Genomic DNA, 12,721 nt, shown 5'->3' on the forward strand with positions numbered 1-12,721 from the left:
GAGTGCGTGTGTTGTGTGTCGGATTCTGGCACTTGCTAGACAGCTGACTGTTACCTTCTCCTTATTCAATCTAGTGAGTGGGACGTCAGTGTGCCTCACTATGGAGTCACCTATGATTATTGTATTGGGTAAGCTGTTTTGCCTTACGAGCTTAAGTTGAGGGGCACACTGCATAGGTGAGCTGTGTCTCTTGTGGTTTGTACTGTGCTGTGGTGGTTGAGTGCATTTCTGCCGTGGAGGTCTCTGCTGTTTGGGTAGATTTCTATTGAGAGCCTCCACAAAGGTGGGTGTGTGGCTTGTGTTTTTATGTGAGGGCTGTGATGGTGGGTGTTCTGCAGGGCTATGTGTTCCATGTGGTATGCTGCAGGTGATGACCTTCTCCTCTTGACCAGCTATTCCAGTCTTGGCTGGAGAGTGCATGGCTTCCAATTTGGTGATATAAGCACATTTCTCACAAGTCTGACTGTTGGGAGGTAAGAGGAGAGGGTTGTCTGTGTACATGAAGCAGTTGCTACACTGCCTCAGAATGCCAGGTTCACAGTAAACTGACCTTTAGACATGCCAGTAGGGATGGCCATCATTACTAAGTACTGGAGCCATTTCCTTATAGGATATCAAGTGCTGATAGCACTTGTGTGCTACAATAATTGCTACAAAAAGCCTGATGAAGTGCTAGGTAAATAAGCTAATTAAAGTTCAAGAGAGAAGACATCTAGCAAGATCTAAGGGAGAAATTGAAGAGCAGACTTTCTGGCACCGGTAATAGACTTTAAATGCAGTGCAAGCTAACACACTTGAAAGTGTAGCAATATTAAAGCAAATACAGTTAAAATAAATGCAGTTAAAATGAAAACATGTCTTAAAATAAGTGTAGAAAGCAGTATAATCAGAAAAAATCAAAATGGAGGCACTTAAAGTCTTTCCCCTTTCTGTTGCTCTTGTAGTCTTGCAGGATGCCAAAACATGAACTGCGGCGCTTAAACAAACGCAAACCCATGCAAATATGGGCTTTTAAACCAGAAAGCTAAAAGGGATAGAAAACTGCCGAAACGGCCAATAAACTACAATTTCAGAGTCAGAAACCACTCCTCTTATGGTAGATAGACTACCTAGTGCTTACCACTCCCACTGATAAGCTGAAAGGCTTCCTTCCAACGCAGAAAGGTCTGGGGAACTCAGAAACTTACAAAACAGTCCTGGATACAGCAAATCTGTATCTGGACTACTCTAATAACAGGAAAGGCGGAAAACAAGCTTAGCTTGGATAACAAGCTTTAGGGTGTGGAGTAATGGTAGGTATACATCTAGGGAAAGCAGGGGTGGGTGATAAAGTAGGTAGGGTAGGGGAGCAGAGTGAACCCGAGCGTAGCAAAGGGCGAATGGAGTGGGAAGAACCAGGCCTCCCTGATGAGGAAAGAAAACAATCAGTACACAGGTAAGTGGCAAGAATCCAGCAAATTCAACCTAACCCTGCTTGCTGATGTATTGTACTAGACAGCAACTGCAGCACTCGGTTCTTATTGCAGATCATGGGAGTAGATTGTGTTATGGATGAGGTAAACAAAATTGTTGGAATACGTTGACAGTAGGATGGCCAATTAAGAAATTAAAAGTGTAGAAGGGAGAGACTATAGGGAGAAGATGAGGGGAATATATGGAACAGCCATCCCTGCATGTGTACACGCCTTTTCAGATTAAATATTTAATGCAGAGAAAACTATCAATTGAAATTTTAAGTTTTGTTGAATAGTAGATGTAATATTGCAGGAACAGGCTCTGTGTAACGCTAATGACCTACTTTCACTTAAACTGGCTATTCAGTCCCTTGTAGTTTTCTTATGAGGTCCCATAGATGAGCGTAGAGGGAATAATTCAGTGCGTGTAAGCCAGCTTGGGGGGAGGGCAGTCCCAAATGATCTTAGCTGCTAGGGGAGCTGCAAACAGGCATAAGGTAGGTTAGATAAGGTACAAGGTTGATATGAAAATAAAAATACTAATAGAAATTGATTAAAAAGATGTATTTCTAAAAGTCTTAGTGGGGTGGTTAGGGGATGAAAAAGAGCAAGACAGGACTAGCATAGAAGAGAGTATTAGTGTCAGTAGTTAAATCTAAGAGAATGAACTGAACACTATCGTAGAGACAATGTACAGAAGGTGCTGACAATCTAGTACCAATTGCATTCAAAAAGAAAGCAGCAATAATCATTTAAGTTCACTGCTTAGCATTTCATGTACTTGAGAGTCAATGCGTCTATTCATTCATGCAACAACAAAGTCAAATACAGTGTGTTGGTGGAGCAGTTGATACTAACAGCAACTACTTCATAAATCAGATATAGGCTGCAGAAACTAGAATTGTAATATGTAACCGCCATTAACAAAATGTACCCAGAAATGCAGTTAATTTCTGTGCATAAAACAGACTATGAAACCAGGTGCAGCCAGCAGAATATTCTAAACAAATTCACATAAATTCAACTATGTAAAAGCACTCTTCTATGTATGTATGTATGTATGTATGTATGTATGTATGTATGTATGTATATATGTATGTATGTATATATGATGGATAGGAGGTGAAAATTAAAGTGGTGAGTTGCTCTCTGATAATTTCTGTTTGAGAAGAGGAACCAGACAGGGGTTTCCTCTTTCCCCTGTTATTTGCATTGTATTTAGAACCATTGACAAAGAAAATAAGATACTCAAAAATTAAAGGATAAAATTGGCATGGTAATCAAGAAAAGCTGGCTGTACTTGCACATATTATTTTACACCTGATAAAACCTGAAAAGGGACATTTCAGTGTTGTGGAACATTTTGAGACAGTTTCAAATCTTTTCAAGATACAAAATTAATGAAGTTAAAACAAAGACAATAGCTGTATATTACATACCCACACATGAACTGGTAAGGATACGTAGGAAGAGACTAAAACAAAAGGCAATACAAAAACTGAGAAACTGGAAGCTCTGTTATATACATTTGGATAGCAAGATACAAACAGTGAAAATGTTTTACTCCCTTTAGTTTTACTCACAAGGTCAGGCATATTTTTATCAACCAGAGGAGAAGTTGTGAAAAGATAATAATAAAGAGCTGAAAGATTTTATCTGGGAGGGGAAGACGGCAAGAGTCAAGTAGGATAAGCTGATTCTTCCAATTAAAGAAGACAGTTTGGGTTTATCCAATTTGAAGAGGTATCGCAGAGTTACACTTAAGGTTCATATACATAGCACAAGCAGAAAACTATAATATGAAGTGAACAGGGATGATGATGAAACAGGGGGAAGCTCAAGAAACAAGGAGAGACTGGGATTTTGGATGCAGATCCTCAAGGAGAACAATAACCATGCAGAACATTATATTTAGATGTGTCTAATTAGAAAGTATTCTAAGAACTAAGTCAACAAGGGAATGAAGGAAGGAGTTTCTGCCGATAGGGATGACTGCACTTAGGGATACAGACCATAAGCAAGAGGGGGCTGGAATTTATTGAAAAAAAAATTAAAGAACCAAGGTATTGGGAGCAAATAATTAGAAAGGGAAAGGTAATAGAATGGAAAGAGGCCAAGAATTTATTTGGACTGCAGGACAGAGACTGCCTTCCAGTATCAAGGACTGATAGAGTATAGGCAAACAGAAAGAAATAGGGGGATCCTAAGCAAAAGACCAGCACTGGTAGAGTTTTTAGTAGAATCTAGAATAGAAGCCGTTATAAAAGAAATAATAATTAGTAGACCATATAAAATATTGCATGATAACTATAAGAATCAGAGGAGGTTAGAAAGGATTGGAAAGAGACTAAATAAACAATTTACAAACAATGGGCTATATATACATATGCCTCCCAAATATCCAACAAAGTCTAGAAGATTTAGGATCTTTGCATGGAAGTGTTTACGTAGCCATTTTTATACCCCAAGTAGACTTCAAATAATTTTTCCTCAGGTAGACAGCAAATGTTGGAAGTGTGATGCAGAAGAAAGAGATAACTTAGAGACATATTTTCTGGGAGTGTAATAAGTTGGCAGACATATATACACATACACTCAATCAAATATGTATATAAAATAATTTTTCATTGTTAAATATAGGCATTTATATACTTTGGTAATGCACAATATATTTAGGCAGGTCATAACTATATATTGTATTTGTTATGCAATTAGTATTTACTGTAGGATTATATCTTACATTTGATATTGTTCCTTTTATGCACTCCATGCATTTGTCATATTTTATATGAAACATTCATCTAGTATGTATTATTAGAGTTGGGGTATGGTTCATATTCCACCGATAGAGAACTTTTATTATATGATTGAATTTTGATGCTGTTTTAGGCATTTTTTAACCATTATTAATACTGATAATATCTAGAAGGCTGTTTATATGGGTTTTACCAAATCTATGTTCTTATGTCTTTAAAACTTAATGGTAGTTTAATTGGTCAGGTGGTGTTTTAGGCGGGAATTTTAAAGTATTTAAGAGACAAGGTTTGATATATTCAGTGTTCTGATGAAATCTACATTGGGTAGATGAAAGCGCTCAACCTTCGTTTTGTATTTCAATAAAAGAAGTTCTTTGTGACATATTCGTGGATCGTGGTTTGTTCTGGGAACAGTTTTTGGTGCGGTCAAGTTGGCAGACTTCAAAGATTCCCTACAGACTGATTTGTCCGGAGATACTAGGTGAGCAAATTGGTTTAACAAAGGAAATGATTTTTTGAGCTATGAAACAGAATGGGAACTGTCTAGACATAGTAAAGCCTTGGGCGAGTCTAATTATGGTGGCTTCCGAAAAACAGTTACTAGAAAACGGAAATCAAAAAGTAAACTAACTTTACTAGTAGTAGTGATATAGTAACAGACAGAACTGGAATCTTCAGAAAAGGGAAGGAGCAAATTGCATGTATTGTTCCCACAATTCCCAAATGAAGCTTAAAAGAAGGCAGGATTTGAATGAGCTATGTACTATTTGACTAACAATGACTGGAGAGACTGTAAGTGATGTATAATGTTTGCAACTCCAATTATGTCAGTATGATTTGTGACGTATAATGTTTGCACAGGTCCATATTGTTTGTTTTCATTTACATAAATGTATGATAGCTTATGTCATATGTAATAATTTAATAAAGATGCTTCTTGTTAAAAAAAAAAAATAAGCACATGAAATTTGGGAGATATAAACAGAAACGTGAATATTTAATACAGCATACAGTGATTGGGGGTCTATATTATATTATCAAAAAGTCAGTTCAGCGAATGGCACTTGCATCGAAAATGACATTCGACTAATTTGTTCTTGTGGGGGGCTACGCCCTTCATACCCCCGCTAATTATATATACCAACTAAGAGATCACACTACAGTGAGGAAAGGGAAAATTTTCCGATTTTCACTGTATCGTGCTCTCACTATGAACAGTTTGCTGAAAGGCATTTTCAATGCAAATGCTGCTCGCTGAACTGTCTTTTTGATAATATAATACAGACCCCAGTTATTAAAATTGTAAATTCATTTAAGGACCTAGGTATACGAGTAGATCCAGCTTTGAGTTTTTCTAACCATATAAACCAATTGGTTAACGACAGTTATAGAACTATAGGTTGTACAGAAAGATTTATAAAGTCTATGAAATCAGAAATTATGAGGTCATTGTTAGTTACATTAGACCCAAACTTGAGTATGGAATAACAATATGGAAACCTTATAAGCCAAGCATGAGTAAAATGGAAAGAGTATAGCAGAAATATACCAAGGGCACCCATGAATGTGAAATTTTAAGTTATGAAAAACTAAACTATCTGAACTTGCACAGTGTCTCATACAGATATTGAGTAGGAGACCTTATTTGAGTATATAGGACATTTACAGACTGCTATCTCTGGGAATGTTTGGGGTTATCATATAGCAAAGAATCATCAGGCAACCTATGTAGAAGATTCTACAGAAATAAGAAGTGTACTAATTGTTACATGCATCAGCTGCTCTCTGGGAACCAGACTACCAAATTACATTAAAGCAAATGATAGTTTAGCATTTTTAAGAACAGCCTGGATACTTATTATGGGAACAACTGTTGTGGTATACTGGCAGGTCAAAAGGGCATTTAATGTCTGTGCTTGAAATATATGTATGCATGTATATGTTTAAAGGCATGCTGTTTCTGCCCAAACCAAATACCAGCAACTTTCCCTATGAACATATGAAAAGGCCACATGCACAGAGATAAAATCAACACAAGTTTTTTTTACACACAAGACACAAAAAAAGCCAGCCTCCTTCCACACAGCAGCTGTTTTCTTACCCTTAGAAAAAGACATGGTGACTCATTGCAGTAGTAACAATGAATGGACAGGAAGACAGAAGATCAACAGCTTCAGGCAGGCTGGTTTTATTTTCCAGCAGATTAAGATATACCAGTAGGTCTGACATTTTGTCACAATCTTTAAGAAACATTGGATCAGAACTGTGATACAGGCAATCATTAAGCAGAGGAAAATAGAAAACCCAAATCTGAAAATATCATTCTAAAAGTTAAGTAGACAAATGTTCACACTTCCTGTTCTGTACTGGTTAAAGTTTTCACAAACCACAGCATCATTACCACACCTGCTAACAAACCTCAGATAATATTCCCACCTACACACAGCTAAAGGATTCTTTTTAATTGCTACAATTAAAACTATAAAAAATATATTACTTTAAAAATAAATATAATAAGCCAAGATTTACCTGCTTAGGGTCATCATAGAACACTCCTATGGAACGAAGTTTTGGTCCAATACTGCAGCTCTCTGTAAACAGAGCACCACAGTTCTTGTAGGGCCCTTGTTTAAACTTGTACGCCAAAGTAATATTCCGAATGGGAGGGCTGCCAGTCCCTACTGTGATCTTAGCTCCCAATCCAGAGTAGAGTGCAAACCCCATAAGAGTTACAAGTAGGATCAACAGCAGAAGCAGGATGATGCACAGTAGTAATAACTCCGGCATTGCAAATGATTACAAATCCTTACACACAAAAAGGAAAATCAACAGCACTAAATTCCAAGCTTCTTTATGATTGGAAAAAATACTCAAAGCTGCTGGAGTCACTTTTAACAGCAGCCTATGGAATAAGCTTTAAACTGCTCTCAACAGTAACCCTGTGAGTATGGTAATGATTAGTTTCTATGCTGAAAAAAAATTATAGAAGTCTTTGTACCAAGTGACTTGAGCATTCATATGTTCTTAATGTCATTTATTCATGGATATGTTGCTGGTTTTGTGAAGACTTTATACAATGAGAAACGTGATGCTGTACAAGGTTCAGTTTCAGCAAGAAGTTACTTCAGTGTAACTAGCTGCCAATGGAGTTGAGAAAGAAATATCACAGTCACTCCACAGAGATTTATTAACGGATTTTTACATCAATGAACTGTTTATCCAATGTTTATGCAGACTTTTGTTTGCTTGCTTTCTGTATGCAGATCTTTTAGGAAAGGAGGAAGGGCACCTTATTGTCCTTATGATTTTGCAGTCTGCAAATGAATTCAGAAATACTATTCAGTTTCTTCATGCAAAAAAGTCTCAATCTTCCACACAAGTCAACTTATTTTGATGGCGGTCTTCTGTAGCTTAGTGCCAATACGCAGCAGAGAAGAGGTACTTTCTTGTTTCAATTACACACAGCAGAGGAACTGGAATATAAAAAACACAATACTGAAAATCTTGCTTTGAATAACTGTCAAAGAGTCTACTGCAACACTTTAGGGTCATAACTATAAATAAACCTTGAACTCATGATAAATGTGCGAGTGGCCAAGTACATGACAGCAGAAACAGGCCACCTGAGCTTACAGTCACCTCTCCATTCACACTCCCAAATATCTGTCCAACTGTCCAAGCTTTTATAAACATTATTATTCACATTTGTATCTGTCTAATGCCATTCAGAGCATCTACCATTTTTATAGGTGACCTTACAGTGTTATTGTATTGCAGTACCAAACAGAGATGCACAGTTGCAAGGTCCGCCCAAAACTACCCACTATCAAACACCCACTGATGTGTATGAATATGTAATGAATATTCATGGAGCTGTCCTCACTGGCCTCATGAATATTCATGTAGTTGCATGTTGAATGTTCAAATTTTAAAATTAATATGAATACCATGTGGCCGGGCGCAAAGTGCACTTATACAAACAAAAGGAGGGAGCTGAAACAGTAACATTGAAAGTTTAAGAGATTAAGCACTTTCATCCTGTTCCCCTCAGAATTTCATCAGAATAAAATCAACCACTAAACTTTCTCCTTATATAACATTCAAATTCATTTGATCAATTAAACCATTTTGAAGTGTGTATGTACTAATTATTTCTTAAAGCGATAGCATGTATAGCCAACATACCTAGGCATATCTATGTACTCTACCAAACAGATGAGACTATTAAATAGTAAAAAACTTACAAAACCAACTCGGAAATGATAAATAGCCTCAATATTTGTAAAAAAGTTCTATAAGCAAATACTTAAGTTAAACAGCATTAAAAACACATTTGAAAATTAATTTAAAAATAATTTTAAATATGAATTATAATGATTTAGAAACATGGCTATTATATATCCTCTCACAAACTTATAATTAATAATATTAATAAATGCTCTTAATACTGGAAACAACTTCTTGACCACATTCTAAAAGAATAAAATAAGACCGTTAAGAGTGTTTGTTCTAATTAAATTTGCTCATTCTTTGAAATAAGGTCCTTTTAAATCAGGGTTTTATAGATATCTCTTTGCAATTCCATCATTCAATTTTGTTCATACTAAATTGTATTTGTAGCACTTATTGTATATATTTTATATAGTTTTGTTTTAGGTTTGTTGTACATCTTTCATGACTGAATTGTACCTTATTTTTCTTAAATATTTTATCTTTCAAGAATTTTATCTTGTTTGTATGTACTGTGAAAAAACAAAACAGGTTTTGAAAAAAAAAATAAAAATAGTTACAAATAAGAATTTTTAAAAATGCAGTTTGCGGTTTGTTGTACAAGTATAAACATATGTGCCTTAAACAGATAATTAATGTCAAATCAAGAATAAAGATAATAAAAATAAAAATGAAAGCCTCTATAATTTAGCTGCCCTATACTTTAATACAGGTTTCGTAGGTACATAATTATTTAAACCAGGACAAGTGAAAGCATTTAATCTAAAATTGCCATTAACAGCTCTTTATATTGCAGAACATTCTCCCAATGCTCTAGGGTCCATTTCCACTCGTTCTAAGACGCCAAATAAAAATTCATCATGGGAGGTCTTGCGTAACAAATGTTTATAAACAGCATTGTTAACATTCTTAGTTTTAATACTATACACATGTTCATATATCGGTTTCTTAAGTGCTCTTTCACTCTTTCCGATATAGAAGCAAACGCATTTTTTACAAATTGCTAAATAGTCCCTTTACTGGCACAATTTCCTCATCTAAGGACTACTTTATTTCCAGTTGCATTTCCCAAGGTGATGCTCTCATATTCTAAGATGTACTGACATTGACCAAGGATTTTTTTTTTACTTTGTTTTAATTGTTAACAAGTTTTAAAATTAATTTTCAGAAAAACCACATGTTGATTTAGGGGAATAAACATTAAATGGAATATTGAGTTATAGCAGATATTACCATGTCTATTCAGGGAAATAAACATTGAACAAAACATATATTTTTTTAAAAAAATCAAGTATTAAAATTAATTTTAAAGGAACAGTACTATAACTGGTAATGGACTACTGAAAGAACAGCACTACAACTACATTAATTTTAAAGGAACAGCAATATTATTGCTAACTTAATACCAAAATAAATTTACACAGTAACTGCTTTGTCTAGTGAGTTAAACGGTAAAAACACATTTCAACTAGTAAGTTAATAAAACACGTCCAGTGTGTCCATATGATTTCTATGGCACAGCTCAGAATTTTCATTTCTGCCTTCACTGGGCGGCAACATCTCAACAACCTCACTTCGGCGAGCTTCCTGAAATTCCCTTATGTGACGAAGATAACAGGCAAACTGCTGATCAAAGTCTCCCCTGTACTTACTTCTCCAGATGAATTCATCAAAAAGGCTCAAACATGTGTGCCCAGCTATCACTGATGGCTTTACATTGTTTCTTGCAATGTGACCACATGCACTCCATAGTACTGGTGTGGGCACATATAACTGGAACCACAAAATTTTGACTGATTGACTGCTGGCCAGGTGTAGTTCATCTCTTACATTTGAACAATGCCTTGGTAAGCTGCCCACTGGTCAGAATAAATATAAAATAAATAAAAATAAAATAGCAGCAAATCCTTCAGTAGCTCCTGACCAGTTCTCTGTTAACATCCAACTGTCAACATCTAATGTATGCATTTTGTCACTGGCAAATCTGCATATCAATCGTGCATCATTTGCATAGGACATCATGGCCATTTGCCATAGGTTGGTACTGGGCTATCTGCCCGAAGGCATATATTAGCCCAGCCACATTGTGCGGTATTCACCGCCCCTTTAGAAGTTCCCTAGACCCTTGTACTAGCAGCTAGTACCCTTGGCCCCTATCTAGTAGTGCTGTTGGTGTGATCCCCGGTGTGAACTTTCTGTTACCCATCCAGTCATCAAGGTTCCTCTTGAAGAGTGATAGTGAGGGGCTCTGTCTTATGTAGATCGGGACCCTGTTCCATAGTAAGGGAAGTCACTGCAAAGGGAATCTATCCCTCCAGCATGTTCTATTCATTGTTGTGTTAAGGTTTATATCCCTAGAGCGTGTAGCTCGAGTAGATTTGGTTTTGCTAAGATGGAGCATGTTCAACAATTATGGGTTGGACATGGCTCTGTACGTTAGACAGAGATCGCCTCTGAGAAAGCGGTATGCAACAGAGAACAGTCTTAGCTTTTTCAGTTGTGCTGCATAGGGCAACTGTTTGAGGCCAGTAATCCTCTTGGTTAGGTACCTCTGTGGTCTCTCCAGCTGCTGGAAAACACACAGGTAACGCCCCCTTCTGCACAATCTGACAGTGTGGGGTACAATACCATAACGCTGACTCTTCTATGCACCTACATCCTTCGGTCAAAAAAGCATCAGCTCACACTCCCAGAATCGCACTCTTTCTAGAGAATGTTTTACAGTAGCTACCCCCTTAACTTTGATCTGAGAATTGTGATTTGTATTAACTGCAAACAGCTGTCAGTGCATATGTGTTACCTTACATGCTATCTCTTAGAACAAAGTTCAAGAGGAGGTACCAGGTATTGTAAAATATTGCCATTTAATGTAGAGGTCAGCAAGGGGGAGCTGCCATCCATCCGTATCCCTCCCTCAGCTCCTCAGGAAGGGGATTAAGGTGGAGCACTATCCTCCTATTTACAGAACGGAGAGAGACGTTTACACAACTTCCTTTTTTCCCCTCATGAAGACAACAAAGGCATATCAGTGCAATGTTACTCAAGACACGTTTCGCAACATTAAGTTACTTTATGGAGTGTCAGAGGTACAAGTATAGAAAAACTGACTTTCCATTTTTCAGAGTGCCTTCTCCCATGTTCAGGTGTACTTCCTTTCCCACAAGATGCTATCCACCTGAAACATAAAAATTTTCTTAAAATACTTGAAAGTCAAGCGCATATATCCCAGCACTGTTATGTCACTGTCATTGTTCATGTTGGACTGAATGACTTCTGACATACCTCATGGGACTAAATGAAGAAAGACATGATTGAGGTTTCAAATTATGTGTCTCGGGTAAATATGTCCCTAGCCATAAGTAGCATTCTACCTTCACCCAGGATGATGCCTCAATACAAAAAAAAAAAAAAAAAAAAAAAAAAAAGAATTACTTCAACAATTGGCTTAGCTTCTGTTGTAAATCCAGGGGGATCCAGTATCCATCAGCCTGGGATGATATGGTTGGCATACCATGCTGCTTTGCCAGAGATGGTCTCCACCTGTTATATCTTGGCTTTCGGTTGCTGGCAAAGGTACCTGCCTCCCCCATAGTGCCTTCTTTTGGCAATGTCATAAAAAAAATTCCTGACGTAAAAATATCTTCTAGAGACAAACATAAGGTTATGTTGCTTAATGTTAGGAGTCTTAATCAGAAACTGCACTCACCGGAAACACTCTTTACTCTGGAAGATGCCGATGTCCATGCAGTCACACAGACATGTTTCAAGGCTGCAGAGTACTTCAACTATGCAAGGTTGCAATGCCTTCCACATGTTCAGACTGATCCATCTATATTAAAGACAAATGCACCTTAAGACTGGTTAAATAGTATGACTCCCTAGAGTTACTCCAAGTTCAAGTAACTATAGGAAAGACCCCCCGCTGCGTCACCGTTAGCTATAGGTCTCAGACCATGAACCACAGAAACCACACCACCTACCTGGACCTACTTGAGTCACTCAGAATACAGCCAACCACCCTCGTTACGGGTGACTAACTATCCTTCCATCAACTGGAAAATATATGTGAGCACAAAACACACTTGCCCCAAGATTCCCGGACTTTAACACAAATGCTCTGGAAAAGATAGACTACACCCACAAGGGGCTCTAATGTCCTTGACCTAGTACTCACCAACATGGGGGAATTGCTGCACCTCCTCATCTTTGTGACCCTCCCTGGTACAGTCTGATTATAAAATCGGACTCATTCAAAGTAATGATCGTACCTGACCACCCCAC

General features: G+C 37.2%; 1 protein-coding gene across 1 annotated transcript in view; it reads right to left on the reverse strand.

Moving 5' to 3' along the window:
• The window catches only part of TEX264 (testis expressed 264, ER-phagy receptor), a 560,731-nt gene that overhangs the window by 394,583 nt on the left and 153,427 nt on the right, over window positions 1-12,721 (reverse strand). Inside the window, exon 2 of the mRNA XM_044076352.1 lies at window positions 6,740-7,683. Within this exon, the coding sequence (XP_043932287.1) occupies window positions 6,740-6,997 (258 nt within the window). The 5' untranslated portion in view covers window positions 6,998-7,683. The remainder of the gene's footprint in view (window positions 1-6,739; window positions 7,684-12,721) is intronic.

The sequence above is a fragment of the Protopterus annectens genome, chromosome 7.part0 (assembly GCF_019279795.1).
Source record: "Protopterus annectens isolate FY-2018-M chromosome 7.part0, PAN1.0, whole genome shotgun sequence".
Classification (NCBI taxonomy): Eukaryota; Metazoa; Chordata; order Ceratodontiformes; family Protopteridae; genus Protopterus; species Protopterus annectens.